General features: G+C 39.2%; 1 protein-coding gene across 1 annotated transcript; it reads right to left on the bottom strand.

The window, feature by feature from the left end:
- Nucleotides 1-16,776: 16,776 nt before the first annotated feature.
- On the bottom strand, nt 16,777-24,258 carry MEI1 (transcription coactivator). Its single transcript, XM_079035363.1, has 19 exons — nt 24,106-24,258; nt 23,746-23,948; nt 23,613-23,655; nt 22,755-22,876; nt 22,333-22,440; nt 22,000-22,144; nt 21,815-21,906; nt 21,603-21,696; nt 20,753-21,237; nt 20,531-20,669; nt 20,229-20,337; nt 19,964-20,081; nt 19,676-19,843; nt 19,054-19,344; nt 18,277-18,708; nt 18,130-18,180; nt 17,960-18,036; nt 17,253-17,358; nt 16,777-17,149 (listed from the first exon to the last, which is right to left on the bottom strand). The coding sequence occupies exons 2-19, from the start codon at nt 23,923-23,925 to the stop codon at nt 17,051-17,053; spliced, it is 2,859 nt and encodes a 952-aa protein (XP_078891489.1). The 5' UTR covers nt 23,926-23,948; nt 24,106-24,258; the 3' UTR covers nt 16,777-17,050.
- Nucleotides 24,259-24,929: the final 671 nt, after the last annotated feature.

The raw sequence follows: 24,929 nt of genomic DNA, 5'->3' as shown, positions 1-24,929 counted from the left end.
AATTAATACTTCAATCAATACTTGTATTAAAATCATGTTCATGAAAGGGACTATGCACTCACCTGATACGGTGGTGATTCCAAACTCAGACAGCGCTTCGCTTCTTAAAAAAATAATTTCCTTCGACGAAACCTAGTATTATTACCACTAGAGTTTAGTCTATTATTCGCTGAGACTAATTAATATTCTAGCTATTATTACTATTATATAAGTGTTAATCAATACTTATATAACCCATAATAATAGCCAAAGTACTTATTATAAGTTCCCAATAACGTTACTATAATTAAATAAAAACTATTTAAAAATAGCATAGGCGTAGCTCACTTACAACGGGTTTTATGGAAAACCAGGCTTCGCTGGAGCAGTGTTTCTGAGCTGAAAGCTTTTCTTCTAGGATCCGTCGGGCGCTCCGGAGCTTCCTTCTCGTGCTAGGAGGTTCCCTAGACTTGGGAGGGGTTTAGGGAGGCTAGAGAGAGAAAGAATGGCTTATGGTGTGAAGAAAATATGAGGAGTTCACCCTTTAATTATAGGAGTTTTATAGTAAAGTAGTCTCTAAGCTTTGTCCGTATCTTCCGCGTACGAGCTCCGTTTTCTACGTTATTTATATCCACGCGTTGGTATTTACGAGTACTACAACTTTCATTTAGACCCCGTCGGCTAATTCTTATTTTATCTCAGATTTACAAAACTGTATTCAAATTTGCCGCGCTTGAAAAGTAGAGACTAAGCTTCATCCATATCTTTCGCATACGAGCTTCATTTTCGACGTTATTTATATCCACGTGTTGGTATTTATGAGTACTACAACTTTCATTTAGACATTGTTGGCTAATTCCCATTCTATCTCGGATTTACAAAACTGTATCGAATTCGTCGCGCTCGAAGAGTAGAGACTAAGCTTCGTCCATATCTTTCACATACGAGCTCCGTTTTCGACTGTCTTTTTATCGTTTAACTCCTATTAACGATATATTCATTTCTCGTTTAGATTATTTTGGCTGAAAATCGACCGATCTAAAATTCGAATTTTCGGGTTGTGCACTGTTATGCTAAATGTTAGAAAAATCATAACTTCCTCATACGAAGTCAGATTTGGGCGTTCTTTTTATGGATGTTCTCGGTTTAACGTATACTACAACTTTGTTTTAGATCACTAAGGCTAAAAAGTCCTCTATAGTAAATTCTCTATTTATGTCTCATCGTGCCGTGCTGGTTTTGCCGTAAAACTTCAACGGGCCGTAACTTCTTCGTTATAACTCGGATTTCGATGTTCTTTATATGTACAGAACCCTTGAGATATATTCTACAACTTGGTTAAGGTTAATCCTTATAAATAATCTTCCATTAAAAACTCATTTTTGACGCTCATTGTCTCTAAATTGGCTAGCCCGAATCTGCGGGCGTTACACAATATGGTTGAAGAACTTCATTGGAGACCTTGGAGTTGTACCAGCTGTAAAGGAGCCTATGGAAATTTTCTGTGATAGTGAAAGTGCAGTTGCCTTAGCGAAAGAACCAAGGGATCATGGGAGATCCAGACACATCGACGGAAAAATACCATTTCATTAGACATCGAATAGAAGAAGGACTCCTCGTGGCAAATAGGGTATCATCGGATGAGAACCCAACAGATCCCCTCACGAAGGGACTGGGTAGGGTTAAGCATCTCCAACATGCGAGGCGTATAGGGCTGAAGGATGATATTAGTTTTAGTAGTTAGATAGCTCTGAAATTTGTAAAGTGTAATTGACATTTGATGATGAATAAAAATTGTGTTTTTCTATGAGTAAATTGTTGCTATCTTTTGTCAATCGTTTACTATTATTTCGTTTGCATGTTTTGACTTCCAGAATATTTATGTTATGTATTAAATATTATTCAAATTCTCCACAGTCGGTCATATGTTGGAAGTAGGTATGAATTAAGACTGTCATGGGTTAGCTTGTAGAGGTCTAAGATGTTGGACATAGCTACAACACTCATGAGTGCTCATAAGTTCTGAGTATTGGATTCAACCCATGCTCACTGGTATCACTTCATGAAATTTATCTCAAGTGATCATGAGACGGTAATATCATATAAGTCTTCAGACATAGAGATATGACTTGTTGCCAGTGAGCTGGTTATACATTGATTGTACGAAAATGCATTGGTAACTTGATGTTATAAAACGTGCTTTTGTGTGTGATTCAACAAGTAGTAGAACAAGCATATGAGTCGAAGTTTATCTGTTCCTTCTTGGATTAGAAGCGATATCTGGGCCCCTCGATGATTTTGTTTTGACCTATGTATCGGGCCCGGTCAGAACCAAATTGATGTGTTCAATTAAGTTCTTTGTCAAATAAATCGAAAATCGAGAAACAAACTGCTGGACAATAAGTAAAACATTGTTCCATGTATTTTTCCGGCTGATATCTAGAACAGAGGATTATATGATCACTTATCTTAAATGGCGTATCGTCATCATCTCAGTTCCGAGAGACCTTAAAAGAGCTACGATTGTTGATCGGTTCCTGAAGTCATACTTGAAGTTATATTTATTAGACTTATCTAAGTAGGAGACTGTTAGATAAGGTGTCTAAGTCCATAACTATTTCTGGTATGTACTTGACCCGGTTTGGCATGGTCCATTTGGGTTGCATGGCATCATGCATTTGGATAGACTAAAATGAGAGAAATAACACTTATGGTTTATTAATATATTATAAGTTCTAATATATTAATAATATTATTTAATTAGTACTGATCAAGAATTAATCAAGTGATCAAAAAGGTGATTAATTAAATATATGGGTTGATTGTGTAAATCATCCATACTTGTATAGTGGCTAAATGCTCCATGGATTATCAAGTTGGGCTAAGACCCATAGGATGCTCCATGGAGGTGTAAACCCATGGATCATGGAAATAAAGAGTCATTTCACATTAGGGTTTACATGGTGCAACCCTAATTGTAACACACTATATAAGCAACATAAAGCTCACCAAAATCGGCCACTAGAAAGAAAAGAGAGGGCGAGCCGATTTTAGAAGTGTTATAAATTTCTCTCAAGTCATTCCAATAGCATTTGGTGTTGTGTGAGACATTTGAGGCATCACACTTGGGGTGCTAGGCTCACAAGGTTTTCAAGGAATCCAAAATACTACAAGGTATGTTGTCTAGCTTACTTTTATGTTTAAAAGTTCCCTTTGTATGCTAGATAGGATTATGAACCTTGGAAAATCAATTTTGCATGTATCTTAGTCAAACATAGATCCAAGGTTTCTAGGGTTGCATGAACACCTTAGGAGTGCTAGAATGCTCAAAACCCTTCAGGATGCACATGAACAAATATGGTTTCTTATTGATGGGTTTGAAGAGATAGTTTGATCTACATGGAGTCAATAAGCGATTTCATCTTAAAATTATTTTCTTAAATTCAAGAAAAAAAGGTCAACTTCTTAAATCTAATATAAGAGATTGGTATATAAATATAAATAAGAATATTCATTAAAAGAAACAAGTCTCCATAAGAGTATTGGGGGTATTGATCAACAAATAGATAACTATTAGACTATATGGGCCAATTTAGAGTTGCAAACTAAGCTTTATGCTTACAATCATGGATTCAAATGTTTTTTAGATAGTTCTGGTGACAGAATGAAGGGCTAACTTGACTTGACCGCATGTGCATCATTTTTTATTTATAAATTAGATTTACATTTATTTTATAATACTATTCAATTTTGGAAAACTACGTGTTACAATGATTGAACGAAGGGGTTTTTATGTTATCATTAGAAAGTATATTTTTACAATGTTAGACAAATGAGTTTTTTATATTATATTTAGGAACGAATTTTGATACTATACTCTTTTTTGAAAAAGAAAAATTAGGTTTGAAAATGGGACGTTACACATCATTTCTCACATTATATTATCGCTTTGACATGTCAATTAAGCACACGAGATCCATCAACATAACATAACAAAAAATATGTGTTTACATGGGCTTAAGACTCATGTTTTTCTATATTAATAAAATGGGAATTTTATTTTAATATTTTAGTTAATACTTTTAACTTTCAAACATTTATCCTATTAAACCCTTTCGCTAACTCCAATCTCAAAATGCACAGAGGCAGCGGGGGTTTAAGCCTAAGGGATTTTAAAAACCAACCTCACTAGGAATCGAAGAATCCTCCTTAAACATTAGACTGGGTCAACCTAAACATGTGAGGACACGTTTTTATAATAATTTCTTATATTTATAATAATCTTATTAGAATATGTAGGCAAATTTAAACATTTTAAATTTCGTCTTTTCCCTTTAAATATTCAAATTTAATTCTCTATTTAAATAATATTCATATTTAAATTCCAACTTAAACAATATTAAAAATTAATTAATTAAATATTCAGATTTAAGCTCTTATTTAAATATTTAATGCCCAGTTCCTGGTACGTATTTATGTTGATTAAAAGTTCTTTTTGGAAGAGCTACTCGGCGAGTTGTAGCCCTAACTCGCCGAGTAGATGTCGAGATGGGTGCGGGCTTTAAGTGATCTACTCGGCGAGTCCACGCCTGGACTCGGCGAGTACGCCAATCAGGAGGAGACCCAAATCCTTAGGGTTTGCACCCTATTTAAATGTCCTTATAGCCCCATCTCAGCCTCTATCATCCTTAGAGCGTTCCTTATCGAAACCCTAGCCTCCATTTGTAAGATTAAGTGATTTGTTGCCTTGTGAAGGATTTTTGGGGCACTTTGGAGCAAGTGGAAGAAGAAGGAGATTGAAGAGGTCAAGGAGAGGACTTAGATCAAGAGCAAGCTCATTTGTAGTCATCCATTCTGGTAATAAAGTTTGCATCTTGGTTATTGATTTATTAGATCTTGTTTGTCCTTAAAATTGTTGCTTTTTAATCCCTAAGACCCCAAATCCGTGAAGATAAACCTTTTGGTTGGATTATACTTCGGATCTAGGCCTTATAGATGTGTTAGAAGCATAAAGTTGTTGTGGTTGAAGTGATTAAGGACCCCATTGAGTGCATGACCCCTTAAAGGACTTGGAATTGCAATTTTGAGCTTATAAGGCCATGCATGCACGTAAAGGTTGCAACTTTATGTGTTAAGCATGCCCTGGGATCATGGATCTGTAGTTTTGAAGCGTTGCATGTCTCTGTTTCGGCTTATATGGAAATTGGGTCAAGGGACTCGGCGAGTCCCAAGGTGGAACTCGACGAGTTCTATGAAGATGGCCTTAGACTCGGCGAGTTGGAAGAACAACTCGGCGAGTCCTATGAAGATTGCCTGGTACTCGACGAGTTGTTCATACAACTCGGCGAATAGGATGAAGGACTATTGTACTTTGGTTTAGAAGGAAAACTCGTCGAGTCAACGCTCAACTCGACGAGTGGAGACGGGTTATGGTCAGACCAAGGGGTGGGGACTCGGCGAGTTGGCAAGCCAACTCGGCGAGTCGGGTCAACTGACAGTTGACTTTGACTTGGACTTTTGGTATGGTTAGGGGGTAAATGGTCATTTTACCCTAAGGTCGGTTAGCAGTATTTGACTAAGTGTTTGGTGGGAATTGTAGCCGGAAGATTTTCGGGACAGCAGCAGCAGAAGACAGTCAGTTTCCACGCAGACCAGTAGCTACCTTTCGGGGTGAGTTTCCTTCCAGTAGTAACGGGTCTAAGGCACCAAGACCGGCCCGTATAGACGATATGTTAGTGTCGGAGTGTGGGCAGAGCCCGTATCTCACAGCTGAGTGCGATTATGATATATGCCAGTATGATAGAATTATTTATACTTGTTATCTGTGTGATACTTGTATGTTATGGTTGAGCAGCTGAGTGTGGGCGAGGCCCGTATCTCCCAGCTAGCGAAGTGTGGGCGAGGCCCGTATCTCCTAGTTGTTCATCGTATGTTTGTATGGTATGAGGTATTATGGGAGAACTCACTAAGCTTAGTGCTTACGGTTTTCAGTTTTTGTTTCAGGTACCTCTTCTTCGAAGGGGAAGGAGCTGGCGCGGTAGCGGCCCATCACACACATGTCTCGTATTTCCGCACTAAGAGATCTTCCTGGGGATTCGAACTCTGACATTTGTTATATTTTATGAAAATGTTTTTCAGACACACGATATCTTTTATGAAATGTTATGATCGGTGAACGTCTTATTTCTAATGTTTTACTAAGTATATGTTTTAAAAAAATGGTGAACGTCTTATTACTAATGTTTTACTAAGTATATGTTTTAAAAAAATGAAATTTTTTGGCTCGTATTTTTTGGATGTTACAAGTTGGTATCAAAACCCTGGTTTGAGGGATTCGGACACACCTTCGGGGGTGTCTGAACTCAAATCGAGGGATTAAAGATTTTGAAAAAGAAAATGTTTTCTAAAGGGTTAAGTAAAGTGTTTTAAGAAGGAACAAAGTGTGTGATGTGCACGACCGGCCGAGCTCAAGTAAGTATTCCCCAAAGTACCCATACAAGCTTATGTTATGTTATCAGTTTCAGTATAATAGAATGCTAGAATAGGACTAAGGATCTAGGAGTGATACATTATGTGCCTGCTTTATGTGCTTCAGTGTATGAAAATTGCATGCTAGAATCGAGTAGACAGTGGTAGGATAGCCTGTTTAGGTTATGCCTGATAGTATGAGTTTAGCATTGTATGCTAGTTCAGTTTCTCTCTATGAGAGCGGATTTGCTTGATATTGTTTCTTTTTGTGTGAATACTGCTTGCTTTGTGCTTCGTGGAACTCCGGGTGATGGGAGCTAGCCATTAGGTGAATACGTCACGTCACATGTGATCAGGGTTGAATAATCTTAGAGTGCTGGATTTGGCCCTATTGCGCAGCTCTTGTCTGAGTCTAACCGTCGTAGGGACGAGTTTGTTACTCGAAGGGTTATCTGAGCCTCATCACATGTGATGGTATTCAGGTAATGGCTAATTGGCATTACAAGGAGGCCTTCAGCAGCTGAGGACCGAGTAGGATGGGGACAAAGATTTCCCTAGGGCAAGCCTAGGATGGGTATAGTAGTGATCAGCAGTAGTGAAAGGGATCTGGTGGAGTCGAGGTAGTCCTTGAAAAAGGTACGGATAGATGTGGAAGGTAGTATGGGCCCGTACTACTGAAAGCAGAGGATCCGTACCCGAACCAAGGAAGGCCAAGATAAGACCGGGGAACTTGTAATAGATGTGATCCCTCAAGAGGTATCAGTATCACTAACGAATGTTATTTATGTATTGCAGAATGGTGGTACTACGATCGAGGCCGATAGATGGCGGTTCAGGAGAGGGGTCAGGTTTAGGATCAGGTTCTGAGCCAGTAGACGAGGGACTACGCGAATTCATCGCGTCGGAGATCACCATGGGTATTCTTGAGTCGACCCCCATTATCTTCGAGTCGATCAAGGAAGGGATAATTGAGTTGATGGAGGATCGCCTACGGGCATTCAGGAGCGATATGGCATCTGGCCAGTCGGGATCTCGCATACTGTCCTTCAAGGACTTCAGGGGCAGTGGTGTGCCGGATTTTCACGGGGCGAAGGACCCCATAGCTGCCAGACGATGGATTGCAGACATTGAGTCTGCACAGTTGACTAGCTTCTGCCCTGAAGGGTCGAAGGCGAGGTATGCAGCAGGATGTTTGAGAGACCGAGCTAAGGATTGGTGGGAGTCCGTTGGTGACTCGTTGGGAGCCTCGGCTGTTGAGGCTATGACCTGGTCGGACTTCAGGTTCAGGGCAGAGTTTGCGCCGGCTGTCGAGCTTCAGCAACTGGCCAGGGAGTTCTTAGACATGAGACAGACGACGGAGACTGTGGCGGAGATCACCGCCAAGTTCCGGGAGAGGGCATTGTTGGTACCCCAATACGCGGGTGATGAGGACATGAGGAGGACCCGCTATCATGACATGCTCCGAGCTGATATTCGGGAGCATGTCAGTTTTTCAGCTTGCCCCACCCTGGACTCTATGATTGCCAGGGCGAGGGAGAGGGAGATAGACCTGGAGCACATCCGGAAGAGGAAGGCACAGGAGGGACAGGCAGGAGGGGCTTCGGGGAAGAAGCCTAGGGGATCAGATGGTAGACCAAACGGCCAAAGAGGACCAGGCCGCTGCGGGAAATGCGGCAGGTCGCACGAGGGAGCATGTAGATTGGGATCGCCGGGCTGCTACAAGTGCGGCAAGACGGGACACTTTAGCAGGGATTGTACCGCCCCTGCGCCTGTGATTCAGACATCGGAGGTATTGTGTTTCCACTGCAACCAGAGGGGCCACAAGAAGGCCAATTGCCCCTAGTTGACAGCATCAGCGCCGGTGAAGGCACCGGCTCTAGCTACCCTGCGGATTACAGATGGCTGACAGGGCAAGGCAGAGGCTTCAGTGGTAAGGAGTCGGGCGTTTCAACTGACGGCAGAGGAGGCGCTCGCCGCACCCGATGTGGTGACGGGTATGATTCTTTCCCTCTATCTTACTTTTATGATGTTATGATATTAATATGTGCTATGTATATATATATATATATATATATATATATATATATGCATTAGGATCGTTCCATGTGAATGGTATTCCTGTTCAGGTGTTGTTTGACTCGGGTGCCACCCGGTCATTTGTTTCCCTTGCGCTTAGCAAGAGGTTTACTGAGTCTTCGGGCATGTTGGATTGTCCTTTAGAGGTGGAGATCACCGATGATCGATCAAAGCAAGCGTCAGTAGTGTTCAGGGATTGTGTTCTAAGGTTGTTTGAGGAGCGCTACCTAGTGGATTTGGTTCCCATTCCGTTGCGTGGGAACAAGGTAATTATAGTCATGGATTGGTTGAGCCCTAATGGGGCGGTGATAGATTGCGCACAGCAGCTGGTGCGGATCATGACCCCGAGTGGGGGAGAGTCGGTAATCCACGGCGAGAGGCCACAACGTGGACCCACAGTATGTTCAGCAGCAAGGGCTAGGCGCTACCTTCAGCAGGGTTGCGCGGGTTATGTGGCGTACGTTATGGATACCCGGGAGGCGGGTAAGGCAACGGTGAGCGAGGTTCCAGTGGTGCGAGACTACGCTAATGTGTTCCCGGAGGAGCTTCCTGGATTACCTCCGGAGCGTCAGGTGGAGTTCAGGATCGACTTAGTTCCTGGTGCGGCTCCGATAGCAAAGGCACCCTATCGGTTGGCTCATCCCGAGATGCAGGAGTTGTCTACGCAGCTGCAGGAGCTGCTGGACAAGGGATTTATTCGACCGAGTAGTTCACCCTGGGGAGCCCCGATTCTTTTTGTGAAAAAGAAGGACGGGTCGTATCGGATGTGTATAGATTACCGGGAGCTGAACAAGGTAACGGTGAAGAACCGTTACCCACTCCCGAGGATTGACGACCTTTTTGATCAGTTGTAGGGAGCATATTGGTTCTCAAAGATCGACTTGCGTTCCGGTTATCATCAGATGAGGGTCAGAGAGGAGGATGTGCAGAAGACCGCGTTTCGGATGCGTTATGACCATTATGAGTTCGTGGTGATGCCGTTTGGGCTCACCAATGCTCCTGCCGCGTTCATGGACCTCATGAACCGCGTGTGCAGACCGATGCTGGACCGGTCTGTGATAGTTTTCATTAATGACATATTAGTTTATTCCAAGACGCAGGAGGAACACGAGGAGCACTTGAGGGAGGTTCTGGAGACCCTGAGGAGGGAGAGCTTGTACGCTAAGTTCTCCAAGCACGAGTTTTGGTTGCGCGAGGTGCAATTCCTTGGGCACCTTGTCAACCAGAATGGCATACTGGTCGACCCGGCCAAGATCGAGGCCGTGATGAGATGGGAGGTTCCGAAGTCTCCATCCGAGATTCGGAGTTTCCTATGATTAGCAGGCTACTATTGGAGATTCATCCAGGATTTCTCCAAGATAGCCGTACCCCTGACACGGTTGACTAAGAAAGTCGTGGTCTTTCGGTGGGGGCCTAAGCAGCAGGCAGCGTTCGAGAATCTCATACAGAGATTGTGCGAGGCGCCAATCTTAGCCCTGCTCGAGGGCGTAGAAGATTTTGTGGTATACTGTGACGCATCCATTTCGGGGTTGGGCGCGGTACTGATGCAGAGGGGACATGTCATTGCTTACGCCTCGAGGCAACTGAAGCCTCACGAGGCGAACTACCCGACGCATGATTTGGAGCTGGGGGCGGTGGTCTTCGCCCTCAAGATTTGGCGGCATTACCTCTACAGGGTTCGATGTACCATTTACACGGACCACAAGAGTTTGAGGTACATCATGGATCATCCGAATCTGAACATGAGGCAGCGTCGGTGGCTGGACGTGGTGAAGGATTATGATTGTGAGATCCTTTATTACCCGGGAAAGGCCAATGTAGTGGCCGATGCGCTTAGCCGTAAGGCGGCACCGATCAAGGATGTATGTATGAGAATGACGGTAGTGACTCCACTGTTGGAGAAGATTCGTGAAGCTCAACAGGAGGCTATGAAGGAGGAGCATCGGAAAAGTGAGTGGATAGTGGGCCAAGTCACCTCCTTCGATTATGATAGCCGAGGATTATTGACACTACACAGTAGAGTGTGGGTGCCGTATCACGGAGGCGTGCATCAGATTTTGATGGGGGAGGCGCACAAATCCCGATTTTCTATTCATCCAGGGGCAACGAAGATGTATAGGGATCTTCGTCTAAACTATTGGTGGCCCTGCATGAAGCGGGATGTGGCTTGGTACGTTGAGCGGTGCTTGACCTGCAGGAAAGTCAAGGCCAAACATCAGAGACCGCACGGCAAAATGCAGTCGCTGGACATCCCGTTGTGGAAATAGGAAGATATTACGATGGATTTTATCACAAAGCTTCCCAGGACCGCGCGGGGAGTAGATTCGATTTGGGTCATCGTGGATCGATTGACCAAGAGCGCCCATTTTATTCCGATCCAGGAGAGTATCTCGGCCGAGAAGTTGGCCGATATCTATATCAGGGAGATAGTGGCGCGGTACGAGGTGCCGGTGTCTGTAGTATTAGACAGAGATGTGCGATTCACTTCCAGGTTTTGGAAGAAGTTTCATGATGAGTTGGGCACTCGTCTGCATTTTAGCACAGCCTTTCATCCGCAGACTGACGGTCAAAGCGAGCGCACCATTCAAACTCTGGAGGATATGTTGCGAGCGTGTGTGCTATACTTCGGTGGCAGTTGGGATACCTATCTTCCCTTGGCTGAGTTTTCATACAACAACAGCTACCATGCGAGTATTGACCGCCCTCCTTTTGAGATGCTCTACGGGAGAAAGTGCAGGACCCCGATTTGTTGGGGTGAGGTTGGTCAACGAGTCATCGGGAGCACCGAAGTGGTGCTCAAGACGACAGAGTTGATCCAGCAGGTTCGTAGTAGGCTGCAGACTACGCAGAGTCGACAGGAGAGTTACGCCGACAGAAGGCGTTCAAACTTGGAGTTTCAGGTGGGTGACATGGTCCTCCTGAAGGTATCACCTTGGAAGGGTGTCATTAGGTTCCGGAAAAGGGGCAATTTGGGCCCCATATTCATTGGTCCTTTTAGGGTTTTGGCCCGGGTGGGTCGGGCCGCCTATAAGTTGGATCTTCCAGCAGAGCTTAGCCAGATCCACAACACTTTTCATGTTTCTCAGTTGAGAAAGTGTTTGGTGGACGAGTCGGCAGTTGTACCCTTGGAGGATATTCAGGTTGATAGCAACCTGAATTATATCGAGAGACCAGTTGCGATCTTAGATCGAAAGACGAAGACCTTGAGGAACAGGTGGTTCAGTTGGTGAAGGTACAGTGGCAACACCGGAGGGGTTCAGAGTGGACATGGGAGGCGGAGGAGGAGATGAGGGAGCACTACCCAGAGTTGTTTCTGGAGTCAGCAGACTTCGAGGACGAAGTCTAAGATAAGTGGGGGAGATTTGTAACGCCCAGTTCCTGGTACGTATTTATGTTGATTAAAAGTTCTTTTTGGAAGAGCTACTCGGCGAGTTGTAGCCCAAACTCGCCGAGTAGATGTCGAGATGGGTGCGGGCTTTAAGTGATCTACTCGGCGAGTCCACGCCTGGACTCGGCGAGTAGGCCAATCAGGAGGAGATCCAAATCCTTAGGGTTTGCACCCTATTTAAATGTCCTTATAGCCCCATCTCAGCCTCTATCATCCTCAGAGCGATCCTTATCAAAACCCTAGCCTCCATTTGTAAGATTAAGTGATTTGTTGCCTTGTGAAGGATTTTTGGGGCACTTTGGAGCAAGTGGAAGAAGAAGGAGATTGAAGAGGTCAAGGAGAGGACTTAGATCCAGAGCAAGCTCATTTGTAGTCATCCATTCTGGTAATAAAGTTTACATCTTGGTTATTGATTTATTAGATCTTTTTTGTCCCTAAAATTGTTGCTTTTAAGCCCTAAGACCCCAAATCCGTGAAGATAAACCTTTTGGTTGGATTATACTTCGGATCTAGGCCTTATAGACGTGTTAGAAGCATAAAGTTGTTGTGGTTGAAGTGATTAAGGACCCCATTGAGTGCATGACCCCTTAAAGGACTTGGAATTGCAATTTTGAGCTTATAAGGCCATGCATGCACGTAAAGGTTGCAATTTTGACATACATCTTAATTTTCGTCCACCTCCTCTTCAAAGAGGCTTCTACAATATTCTAATTAATCTCAATGAATTAATTTATATTCCACCTATTTAATTAATTAAAACTATTTAATTAATTACCAAAATAATTTCTAATTGATTTATTAATTCATAATAAATTAAAAACTTATTATTCTCCATCTATTTATTGCTAATTGTGTCATGAAGGTAATCCAAAAGGACTCTATTATTATTTAGGAATATTACAGATAGTTAAAGACATTGAACACTATCTCCAACACTAACATCAAGGTAATCGATCGTATCTAAACAACTATTGGAAGCGTAATATGCAATCACATGTAACCTTTTCCCAGATTATACAACATAATTGCTTTTAGTAGAATATCGTCATTATAATTTCACATAACCGTTACAGTACCGTTATCGTACATGTCCCTTGGTAACCAACATTACCACCCAAAAAACACAAACTAACTAAAACACCGTACATCAAACTAACATTAACGAAAAGATCAAACTCACATACCTAACCAACCTAGACCTATGGTAATGAAAATAAGAGAGGTACTTTGGTTAACATTACTACCCAACCACTATAATGACTCCAATTAGCATGATTATCAGCAATACCAGCTTCATCAACCAAAACATCATCTTATCTCGTTTCTCAATTTGAATTTAGGCATGAACAAATGCATCACTCTTCAAGGACTTATGCATCTCAAACATCATATCCTTGTAGTCTTGATTTGACAATGGTTTATCAAGCCATAAGAAGTAATCACAACATTTTGTTGGATCCTGTAAAAGGCCGTGACAAGCTCAAGTTAAATTCCAACCAAAATACCATCTTTATGCTATAAAATACCTTATAATCAGGCATCTTTTTTAACTTTCTTCGAGAGTTATGGACAACCCATAAAGTCGATAAGTTGGCTTCAACACCATAGCCACACTTCAACCATTGTGTGATTTTGTTCTTTTGAACACATGTCTTTATGCTGGAAGATGTTGACGAACCATCCATTGAGGAAGAAGATGAGTACAGAGGAGAGAATTCCATATATATATATATATATATATATATATATATATATATATATATATATATATATATATATATATATAGAGAGAGAGAGAGAGAGAGAGAGAGAGAGTCGTTGTTGTAGGCATTTTTAATATGAAGTTCGATATTATCAAACTCTCCCAAACTCTTTGACATGTTACTTAAGAAATCGAGGAAACCAAATGGGTGGTCATTTTTGGAAAATCTTAACAAAAACAATAACAATAACAATTAGGGAACAATTATTTTTATGGCTAATTGCAAACAAGGTCGTATAAATAACATCTTTAATTGCATTAACATTATTCATACACTATACATTGTATATATTATCCCTTGCAACCAAAATACATCTTATATAAAAATGTTTTAATCCTTAAAAAAAATCCAAAAATAGTTATCATGTAACTTTACTCTTGTCATTAGGACTGGTCACGAGTCATTTTGGTGTAAACCCGCACCCAAACCGATAAGTTCGATTTTTGGGTTTTGAAGCCTTTTGGGTTTGGTTTTTGGATGAGTCCATTTTTCAGTTTCGTGGATCGGCTTTTCAGTTTTTCGGGTTCAACCCATGGGTTGATGGATTTTGGCTTTTAACCTATTTGCAAAAATTCTAAATAAAATAAAACAAATTTAGTCAAATTTAATACCAAACAAAAATACGAAAATCAAGAAACCAGTTTAAAGAAACCAAAAAGCATTAAAAACCACCTAGTTAAAGAAACTAAAAAAGATTAAAAGTTAAACTTATTGATAGGTATTGGGATTAAACATGTGTGTTTGGGTCGGTTTTTGTACAGTTTTAAAACCATTGGGTTGATTGAGTTTTAGTGTTTTTAATGTGTAAACCAAACCCAAAGAATTTTTCAGTTTTGAAAAATCTAAACTCAAAACTGATAGTTTGGTGTAACACTTATTTTCCGGAATAGATCGGTTAGGGCATTAAGGAGTCAAAAGCATGGTTTTTAGGGAAAACTTGGTGTCACGACGTGCCCAAAGGGTGGTCACGACGTGACAAGTCAAAGGCGAAGCGTGTTTTCAGGAAGCTTGTCACGACGTGACATGTGTATGGTTACATCGTGAGGAAGGCTGCAGCCCAAGCCCGTGATCTTTTAGGGTTTCCTTCGTACTTAAACCCCACTAACTCTATGTTAAGGTTCATTACCCGTCTCCATCTCTCTCAAACCTCAGAAACCCTAACCCTAATCCTATTTGGTGGTTCTTAGCTCATTTTTGTGCTTTTGGTAGCTACTAGAAGAAGAAGAAGAAGAAGAAAAAGAAGAAGAAGAAGGTGTTCTAGTGTATTGATCTAGAAAGGAAACCTCATCACCATTCTCTTGTACACATTATGGACCTTTGTAAGTGTCCAAGATTCAAACTTTATGCTTTTAGGTTGCTAGATCTAAGTCCCTGTCCCTTTATTTTCATGTATGCACAACTTGAAGTGATAAGATTCCATAAAGTTGGCAACTTTATAGATCCTTGAAGCCATTTGACTGTTATATGGTTCAGATTGGGAATTTAGTTTTGTATTGGACCCTTGCATGAGCTTTGGGTTATTTTCTTGGCTTTTGACCTAAATTGGATAGAGGACATGCATGGAGCATACATGTCCATAAATTTGTCATTTTTATGAACATTTGGAGTCCCTTAAAACTTTTTGGAAAGTGGGAGTCAAATACTTAATGGATTAAGGACTCAAACCATTAAGTTGTTGCCTCAGATTGTAGTTAAGACGTGACATTGAGGATGTCACAACGTGACAATTGAAGTTTCCGCGATTATTTTGTCCGGTTGTTCTCACGACGTGACCAAGGAAGGTTTACGTCGTGAGGCTTGCTGAGTGGGTTGTCCATAATCGAGTTGGCTGAGTTGGAGCGTGACGAGTTGGAATCGGGTTGAGTGTGTTCACACGACGTGACCAAGGGTTGGTCATGACGTGAGGCACATTGTTGGCTGTTGACTTTGACTTTGACCATTGACTTGTTACCTGGGTTGACTTTTTGTCAGGATTTGTTGGATTTAGTGTGTAGGCTAAGGTTGGACCTTATATGTTTTGATAAGAGTGTGGTAACATTTGTTGCGGAGCATTGAGTTGTGGTTTAGTTGATTTCGTGAGTTAGGTGAGTCTTCTCACTATACTATATAGGATGCTAGTTGTCTTAGTGATATTTACATGGAAGACCAAGTAGTGGCCCCTGACATATGTATGAAAGACCATTGGCAATTGTTTGCAAGACTAGGCCCCGACAATTATATGTATGTTGCTAGTTGTCTTTGTGATACTTGCATGAAAGACCTGGATGTGGCTTTTGGCACTTGTACATAAGACCAAGATTTGGCTCCTGATGTGGCAAGGGAAGACCACGATTAACTCATGGCTAATAGTAACAGTAAGACTATGGTTCACCCATAACATTCCTTATCTGATGTATGGTATGTGGTATTTTAGAAACTCACTAAGCTTTGTGATTACAGTTTTATAGTTTAAACATTTTTAGGCACTTCCAGTTCCAAAGGAAATAGTCCGACTTGATTATACTGCATCCCCTGATGGCTTTTTCCACAATGATTGCTTTTGATATACTATAATGTTTGAAAATACATTTTACTTTGTTTGGTTTTGGAAACAATTGGTTGTATGACTCGATGGTTTAAAATGAAAATTTTTATTAACATTTTTGGGACATTACATTTGGGTTCGGCTTTGGTTTTAGTTTTGCTTAGCTCTACTTGTCATGGTACTATCAAAAAATTTCTTTTCATCCCTTTCTTAATCTTTATCCTGAAAAGCAAATGTTGTAGTATTTTCTCTCAAAAGCAAATACTGGTCATGAACATGGCGAAGAAAACTTTTTATATGTTGGTATTACGAAAGGTGATTTTGAAAGAGCCAATAATATGGTAATATACATGTTTAATCATGGATGAAAGAGAGTTGTGTAGGGGTCCCATATACTTTATAATTTTATGTTTAAAGAATGTGTTGGTAAAAAGTGAAGTTGAAGGTCCATTAGTTTCGTTAGTGCTTGGCACGCATATACATTGGAAGCGGTCTCAAGTCTCCATCTCCGGTTGTCTAAATCATAATAACATTTGAGATGGTGTTCTTTGCCCCAATTGGCCATGTACAACGGTTAATTCAACTAAAACAATATGAAAATTATAAAATTGATAATTTAGTGATTTACCACTATACACACGCAAAATATTCCCTCCAGTTCATAATGCGAAAGAGAAAAACTGATACGAACAGGGTAAAAAGACATATTACTTTTAGCGCTAATCTTGAACCTGTAAGTTAACTACTTGTCCAATAATACACTTGGTTATTTATTTTTATTTTTCTTTTATAATTTTTCCAACGGCATCAGTCATTTGGTTGGGTGATTTTACCAATTTAGCCTTATCTTGGTCAACGGAAGGTGATGGGGTTGGGGGTGAGGCCACTTCGTGTGCGAACTCTGTCTATGATCATCTGCCTCCCGGATAAATCTTCTTCATAACCCACAACCTGCCATTATCATTGTATATGAGTGTATCTAAATTTACTGTTTGTTGGATGCATAAATAATTGAAGCTTTATGTAAATGCAAGAAAAGATAGAGAATAGAAACCTGGGATTCTGTTTGTGTTTCGCTGAAATTTCCATAAATGCCCCCTGTATGTTCTCCTACACCACGGGGGTTGGTAATGTCCTCTTTTTCATTAGAAGACCTGGAACTATTCAATACTCATAGCAGTCAAGAAACATGTATAAACAACAGTCATGTATTGTATTGTGTCATGTACAAATATATATAACATATTTCTTTGCCTCTATCTAAACTATTTCATCTACAACTATTCTCTAGTAGGTGTTGCAATTTTATTTGTTTAAAATGGAACAGATCAATAAAATGTAGATTTTAAGATATTTCAGCATTCATTACTCTCTTTACCAAAATAGGCAATGTACTTACATTTTTACCCGTAATAACAATGTACTTAGATATAACATATTGCTTGGAAAGTATTACAGGTGTATTGATGTTATTAGCATAATACCAGTATGTTGCTATTATACGAAAAAAAAAAATTAATTGCATTGCGTAGCAAGAGGCCAAGAGTAAAATACATTGCTGTTTCAAAAGATGTTATTATGGGTTTTTCAGTTAGGTAGTTTTTTTTTCCTGGTCTTTCTTACCAACCCTAAAATTTCATTTTATTTATAAAAAACAGAAAAGAAAACCAAGGCATTAGTTTTTTGTTTTTTGGAACCCTAAAGAAGAGAAATGACAGGCAGAGGCAATGAATAGAGAAAGCAAGATAAGATGTGAGTCACCTCCGTGTCCAGTGCTTAGATATCCCAAATGCAGAATGGGAATCCTCCTGAGAATGAAGATCAGATGTGAACACCTGCTGAATTCATTCCAACAATAAGAAGAGGATTAATCCAATCCAATATCAAAAAAATAAAAAAATAAATGATCAGAGCATCAAAGAAAGAGATACCTCGGATGCATTTTTATCAGGTGTTCTCTCAGGTGACATGTGATCATGAATCTAAAACACAGGAAGGTTAAATATTAACAATCCAATTCTCACAACAAATAAAACACTAAGAGGGAATTGGAATCTGTTTTTTTTTTTTTTTTTTACCTTACTTGTCTGCTCCAACAAATCCTCAATAGCAGCAGCAACATCAGGGACTGATTTAGAAACTCCGCCTCCCCCTCCCAAGTCAATTTCAGTGGCCTTATTTTCAGTAGTAGAGATAATCCTGCAGACAGAATCTAGGACACGTAATCCAGAAGATTCTGTAGCACTTTCAGTAGAGAGCTTTGATCTTTTACTCCCCATAACCTTAGATTTAGATTTCACCTCCTTCCTTATGCTTCCTCTTCTGTTATCATCTTTTTGACTTTGACCATCAATGGTTTTCAGATCGTGAGATTGAGATTGAGATGCACCAGCTGTAGAAACCATTCGAGCTGCCTGAGTTGGATACTGGCTCATGGTGCACATTCCAGCCTCACGCTCACCCGCTGTAGCTTCTTTTGGCAAAAATCCACTCCAATCAACAACTTTGTTCTGACACAAGTACCAAAAACATTTTTTCAATAACAATTAACAAACATGTATACAAGGGTTAAATACCAACATACTTTCATTCATTTGTCTTTTATTTATAGCATCCCACTTCATGTCTTCTTATTACAAAACAACAATCAACTGAATTACACCAACCTTATCCAAATGCAAACCATTTTTCACTGCTATGATTGGTTCAATGTCTTAACAAGAAAAAATAAAATGAAAAGTGCAATGATGTACTTTGGTAGTTTTTTTTTTTTTTTCTGAAGTACATTGCTTCAATAAAAAAAATGTAGTATGTTTCTATTTCTTGCATTTAACACAATAGAAAAATGGCCCAACCTGGTTAATGGACTCCCATAGCCACTCGATTGTAACTGTATGTATCCCCCATTCACGGGCAGCCTCAAACTTTGGACCTTCAGTGAATTTACATATTAAATAGTTGACCTTTTTAGTAAGCCGTTTGACCAACTTTCCTCCAAGAACATGGCACACGTTTCTCAATAGCTCTTTCTCCTTATCCTCGTATTGGGATACACAGAATTGAAGCCCAGTAAATCCGGGTAAAGGAATTTTGCATTGTAGTGGAGAGAAGAGAATGTGACTGCTAACATCAAGTAAGCATCCATCCTTCACCACAAATGTTCAACTTTTATTAGCTATTATCAATTGAAATGCATAAAAAGAGAGATGAATGCAAGTATCTGTATGCAGCATAAAACAAGATATGTCAACTGAAAGCTCATATATAGAAGCTAAACCCGCACAAAAAGAGGAAAGAATGCATTCAAGATATTAGAGAAACCCTAACAACTAAGCTAGATAGCAAATGTAGCAAATAGACATATTCTAATAGCATCATAAAAAATACTTGTATCATGCAATTGTCTGTCATATGTTCAGGTTAACAAAATGGATTTTATTTGACTAGTGACTACATTTAATGGATGAATTCAAATACCTGTAGACATGAGCGAATCCAGTGAGAAGATACATTAGTAACACCATTAAACTGGGTTCGACTGCATAGAACACCATGGGCTTCAACAGTGTAATTAACATTCTTCTCTGTCAAAGTATCCACCACCTTCCCACCCCCTTCATGAATCCAGTCAACTATTTCACCTCTCTAAACAAACCAACAATCATTAATACATCCAAAAAAACATTCATACAGGTAAAAGATTCAAATAACATAAAGCAAGTGAATCAAATTTATAATTTAAACTTTATAGAAACGCAAGCTTACTTGAACATCAGGGAAGGTACTGGAAAAGCGAAATGATCGCCCTCTAAATACACTCGACTTATTGTTCTGCTTTTCATTGTTGATGCCATGCTGCACTTTCTGTTGACCCTTATCCAAACTGCCAATATTAGAAAACATATGTTGGTTAAACTCATAACCCAAAGCTTCTTGAGAGAGCTTTCATGTGTGTTTGTGTGTGTGTGTGTGTGTGTATATATATATATATATATATATATATATATATATTCATGGTAACTTTGTATACCTTTGACTTTGAGACTGATCATTTTGCAAAGGTGGTTGAACGGTGGAGGTATTTCCTTGTTTCAGACCAGGAATGGCACTCACAAATCCCTTATTAAAGGGCATGGAATCTACAAATCAGGAAATGCAGTTAGTAAACAAGATAAACCAATTGAGGCGGAGTTTTCAAGGTTTAGTCAAAACTTGTGACACTGCCATGATTGTAATGGTGAGAATATGATACAAATGCACATGGTTATTTAGTATATAGGCAAATTTAAGGAACATGAGAGCCCCTTAGATATTATGAAATGAATACCACACCTTTTGGAAGGAGCAAATCATAAGCAACATGTCTCCGAAGTACAGGAAGTTCTTTCTTTTCACGTTCACAATCTTCAAGCCATACTGTTTTTACCACATTGATGACACCCATAGCAGAAAGGCTCCTTACCTCTTTCTTCTCACTGCATTATTCATAGCAAATGAGTGGCACATAAACAAATTAATAAAATATAAGATAAGTGATTGGCATGAAAAAGATACTTGCGTTTCGGAGGGAGTTCCAACAACAATATGTGTTAATTGATCATTAAGAGACATATAACGAGAACCACTTCCTCTTCGAACCATGTTCACCAATCGACGCATTTCAGGAGCATCAAAACCAACAAGATGAATTTTGCAATTCAAAAAGTACAAATCGTTGCCTTCAGATTGAGAATCTTCAGCAACACAACCATCAATGTCCATACAAGCTTTAGGCTGTATGGTAGGAGTTGTCTTCTCCTCACTAATTATACCAGGAATATCTGAGCAAGTAGATGCCATATTCTGTGAGAGAGTTGCTTCCAGGTCAGCATCTGCCATCCCATCACATGAAATCTCTTGATGGGTTATGGAAATTGGAGCACCCTGTGAGTTTCTGATAACTTTCTCTTGGCTGTGTTGCATCTTTAAGGAAGTCCTCTGACTATTCATAGATGTGCCAGGACTTCTCTGGACAGGATATGAATCCTCATTCAAACATGCTAATCATCACAAAAGATAATTCATAGTCAGAAGCCTAACAAACTGAAGAAAAGGGTATACATAAGATCTGCTTCTTTTTTAAACTGAATAAAGCGTCTGTAAGGGATTAAATGGCCATTTTATCCTTACATTTCGAAAAAAATCACACTACTAATAAATTTTTATGTGAGCAGTTTGGAAAAAAAAGAAGAAGCGCAAATAGATAAAGAGGTTGGTGTCTTAATACATTAAGCAAGGTTTTTTTGGCTTTACCCACTAAGTTATTCTGTCCAAATTAAGTCAAAAAGAAACAACCATGTATAGCATTCCAGATTAAGTGCTTAACCCATGAAGCCCATTAACTCAATCCAAGTTTAAGTATTACCTCTTCTAGCAACAGACTGATCGAACCATGTTCTGGTAACAATACGAATGTGACCCCATCTTTTTGCAACCTTGTATTTGTCACCTTCAGGAGCGTGGGTTAATGGTTAAGGAGACACTAGTTTTCAAGACAATTTACAAGATGTATTGGGAACAATCCACTTAAGTATGATTAAACATGATTCACAAAATGATCAAAATGATTAAGGATATATCACACACTAGATGAGTACTCTTTCTTGTGAGTTCAGCAGAATATTTGCCCCCATTCTGTATGACAAGCTTTTCTATCTCCTTACGTGCATCTGTGAGAAACAAACATGTTAGCCACACATGAGAGGACCATAAAATGTTAAGAAATTCACAGTTAACATATTTTGATTTTCATGATACTCAACCTAAAGGCACTTGGGTGACACTAATTGTCAACCCAGAAAATGGAAGAACTCTGTATGAGTCATGAGGAACAACACGGTGCTCTTTCCAGCACTGGTGCAGCCAACTCTCGGAGACAATTGGTTTCTTCAAAGTGTTCAAAGCCCACTGCAAAGCATGTAAAGAAAAGCAAATTAGATGACTCAACAAGCTTCAAAATAATGGTTGGTTGAGAGTCTAAAAGTATTGATCAAAGCGTGATGAAATTAACAATAATATTCAAACTTGAAAATATGATAAAACAAGAAAGAAAATACATAAGTTATTACCCATGTGAAAATAGAACAGAAGCAAACCTTATATTTTGCAGCTAGTACGTTCTTCACAATGACAAAGTTAATGTCCATTGATGCTTTAGTTTGCAACAAACCTCCCATAGCAGTCACTAACTTGTCAAGCTCATCCTACAAGACATTTTTAGAAAGAAAAAAATGTACATTAAAATTTTTATAAATAAGATGAATCAAGAAACTAGAGATGAAACATCAAACATCCCCTCAAATACTACAACCTGAAACTTTATGAATAAAAAGAACATATATCTTAGATAAAGACAGAAATTTTTCATCTTCACATTTGTAAATTTATCCTTTGTATTGGGCCCATCATAAAAAACTCATCCGATTAAGGAAGAAGGTCCGATATTACTAAAAAAAAGGGAATACATTATATTCACAACAATACTAGTAAAGATAAGTAATAACCACAGGAAAAGAACCTTTCCCTCCTTTTCAAAGCCAGATGTCAGTATATTGACTCCATCCATCGCAAGGCAACACGTGAATCCTTGTTTTGGCAGCACTCTATTCTCTTTTGCACACGAAAAAACACATTGAGGACCTGGAAAAAGTACAAGTAGCTTCTTGTAACACACCAATCTTCTTACTAAACAACTTCTTTGACATGTCATATGCACCTCCTAGTAGGGTATCACGCTTAAAACTTTTAACTCATTGTAAACTGACTGACAAGAATCTATATTAAGGTATTACTTATAATGCCAAGGTTTTCTAGCTGTAAAACAAAAATCCCAGGAAAAAAATTACTTTTAATTTTCAAATGCATCAGTTTCTTAAAGATTAAGTACTATTAGGATGTATGGGTATCACCTGTGGACTCTTTAAAAGGTATTGTACTGATCAGTTCATATTAATAGTCAGGTAATTTAAAACACAGGTGAAATGATGTATGTATTTTTACCCCAGCTATCCATTTCAAGAAAAAAGTCTAGAAACTGTTAGTTCATCAGAATGATTTTAAGTGAATACTTTATATATCTGAAGAGATGAATATACTCTTATGATATAGTTTGCCTTTGCCATAATAATTCTTAGTTATCAAAACTTACAAAAATCTAATCAACCTTTGCCAACTCAAACTATGTGCCTTCTAAGTACTTGCAGTATATATCAACTAAGAATACAAAAATTCAAGTAGTTCAGAATAAGATAACATGCATAATGAAATTTACTGTTGATTCTTAATATAAATTTAAAACCTAAACAAAGTGACAGTGAAAGGTCTGAAAAAACAAATATAGATCAAGGAACCTGGAAGGGTAAGCTCACAGCCATACCAATCAAATTACAACCTTTCTGGCGCAGATCATTGAACTTTTCCTGCAAAAATCATTGGAATCAATTGGTAAACTTCAAATTCTTACAAATAAACAGCCAATATCTACCAGTACTAATACAACATGCATATACATGATCTCGTGAGGAGATAATGTGGTAATCATCAGGTCCATTCCGGGAAGGATCACAACACAGGAAGATCTCAGCTCCATTATCTTTCAAAACGTCGTGAAGCGAAGCGAATATCTCAGGCGGCACTAAATTCCTCGACATGAACACATTCGCTCCCTTGAACGTCGTCTTCCTCATCATCTACTCAAACTTTTCTCCGCCTACTAAACAGGAGAGAAAAAAATATTATTAGTCAACAAAACTGAAGTTACCGTAATCCAGCAAAGTAGCTAGCTTCATATAGCATCGAAGCTTAATTTGCAATACACAAATTGCTACATGTAATTAGTTACGTAAATCAAGGAGACAATTATAGCGAACCTCTTGGATCCAATTCGAAATCTGGGAAAAAATCGCCAGAAGATAGTGGGTGGATTGGGTGATGTGCTTTTCCTTTAAGTCGTAGGCGGGAAGAGGGTTTTCTTTGCTCGGAAACGAAATAATGAGGTTTTCGGTTTTAGGGGCCAAAATTTTTAAACCCTATAAAAACAAACTTTAACCGCGATATTAAGCGAACAAAATCCATATTTCAGTTTTTGCAGGCTCATTGCTAATCTTTTATTCCACTATAATTATCATTTATTTCTTTTTACATTTTCAGTATGAAAACATTACTTTTATAACGAAAATTTAAAGCTCGAACTTGTATGCCTTTAAAATGGAATAACAAAATTTATAATGTATAATTAATAATGTTAGACACTCAAATGTTCAAAACTTTCATTACATATCTAACAACAAAAATGTTCATATTTCTTTTAAACAAAAAATATCACTAAAACATATAAAATGGATCCGTGACTTAACCCGTGAGATGATGTGGGAACCAAGTCACCGGTGGACATCCTCATAGAAATGAGTTGGTAGTAGTGTGAACAACTTTACGGAAGGGCTAAAAAAAATTTCTCTCTCTTCCTCCCCTTCCTCTCTATCTCTATTTTTTTTTCTTCTTCCAAGTCATCAATAACTTACTAGAGAATACTATTTTCAATGGTTTGTGACTTGATATTTTGGATGAGGTGATTGACGATCTCCTCTAATCTATATATTAATTTATCGGCTATTCAACACAACATATTCATAGCAAATTTACAAGTAGAAGTTGCAAACCCAAAAAACAATGCCTTTATAGGAGCTTACAAGTG

This window comes from Lactuca serriola, chromosome 1 (assembly GCF_051521515.1).
Source record: "Lactuca serriola cultivar US96UC23 chromosome 1, Lser_US96UC23_V15, whole genome shotgun sequence".
NCBI classification, from domain to species: domain Eukaryota; kingdom Viridiplantae; phylum Streptophyta; class Magnoliopsida; order Asterales; family Asteraceae; genus Lactuca; species Lactuca serriola.
Note: the sequence above shows the minus strand (reverse complement) of the source record. Positions and strands in the feature narration are given on the sequence as shown.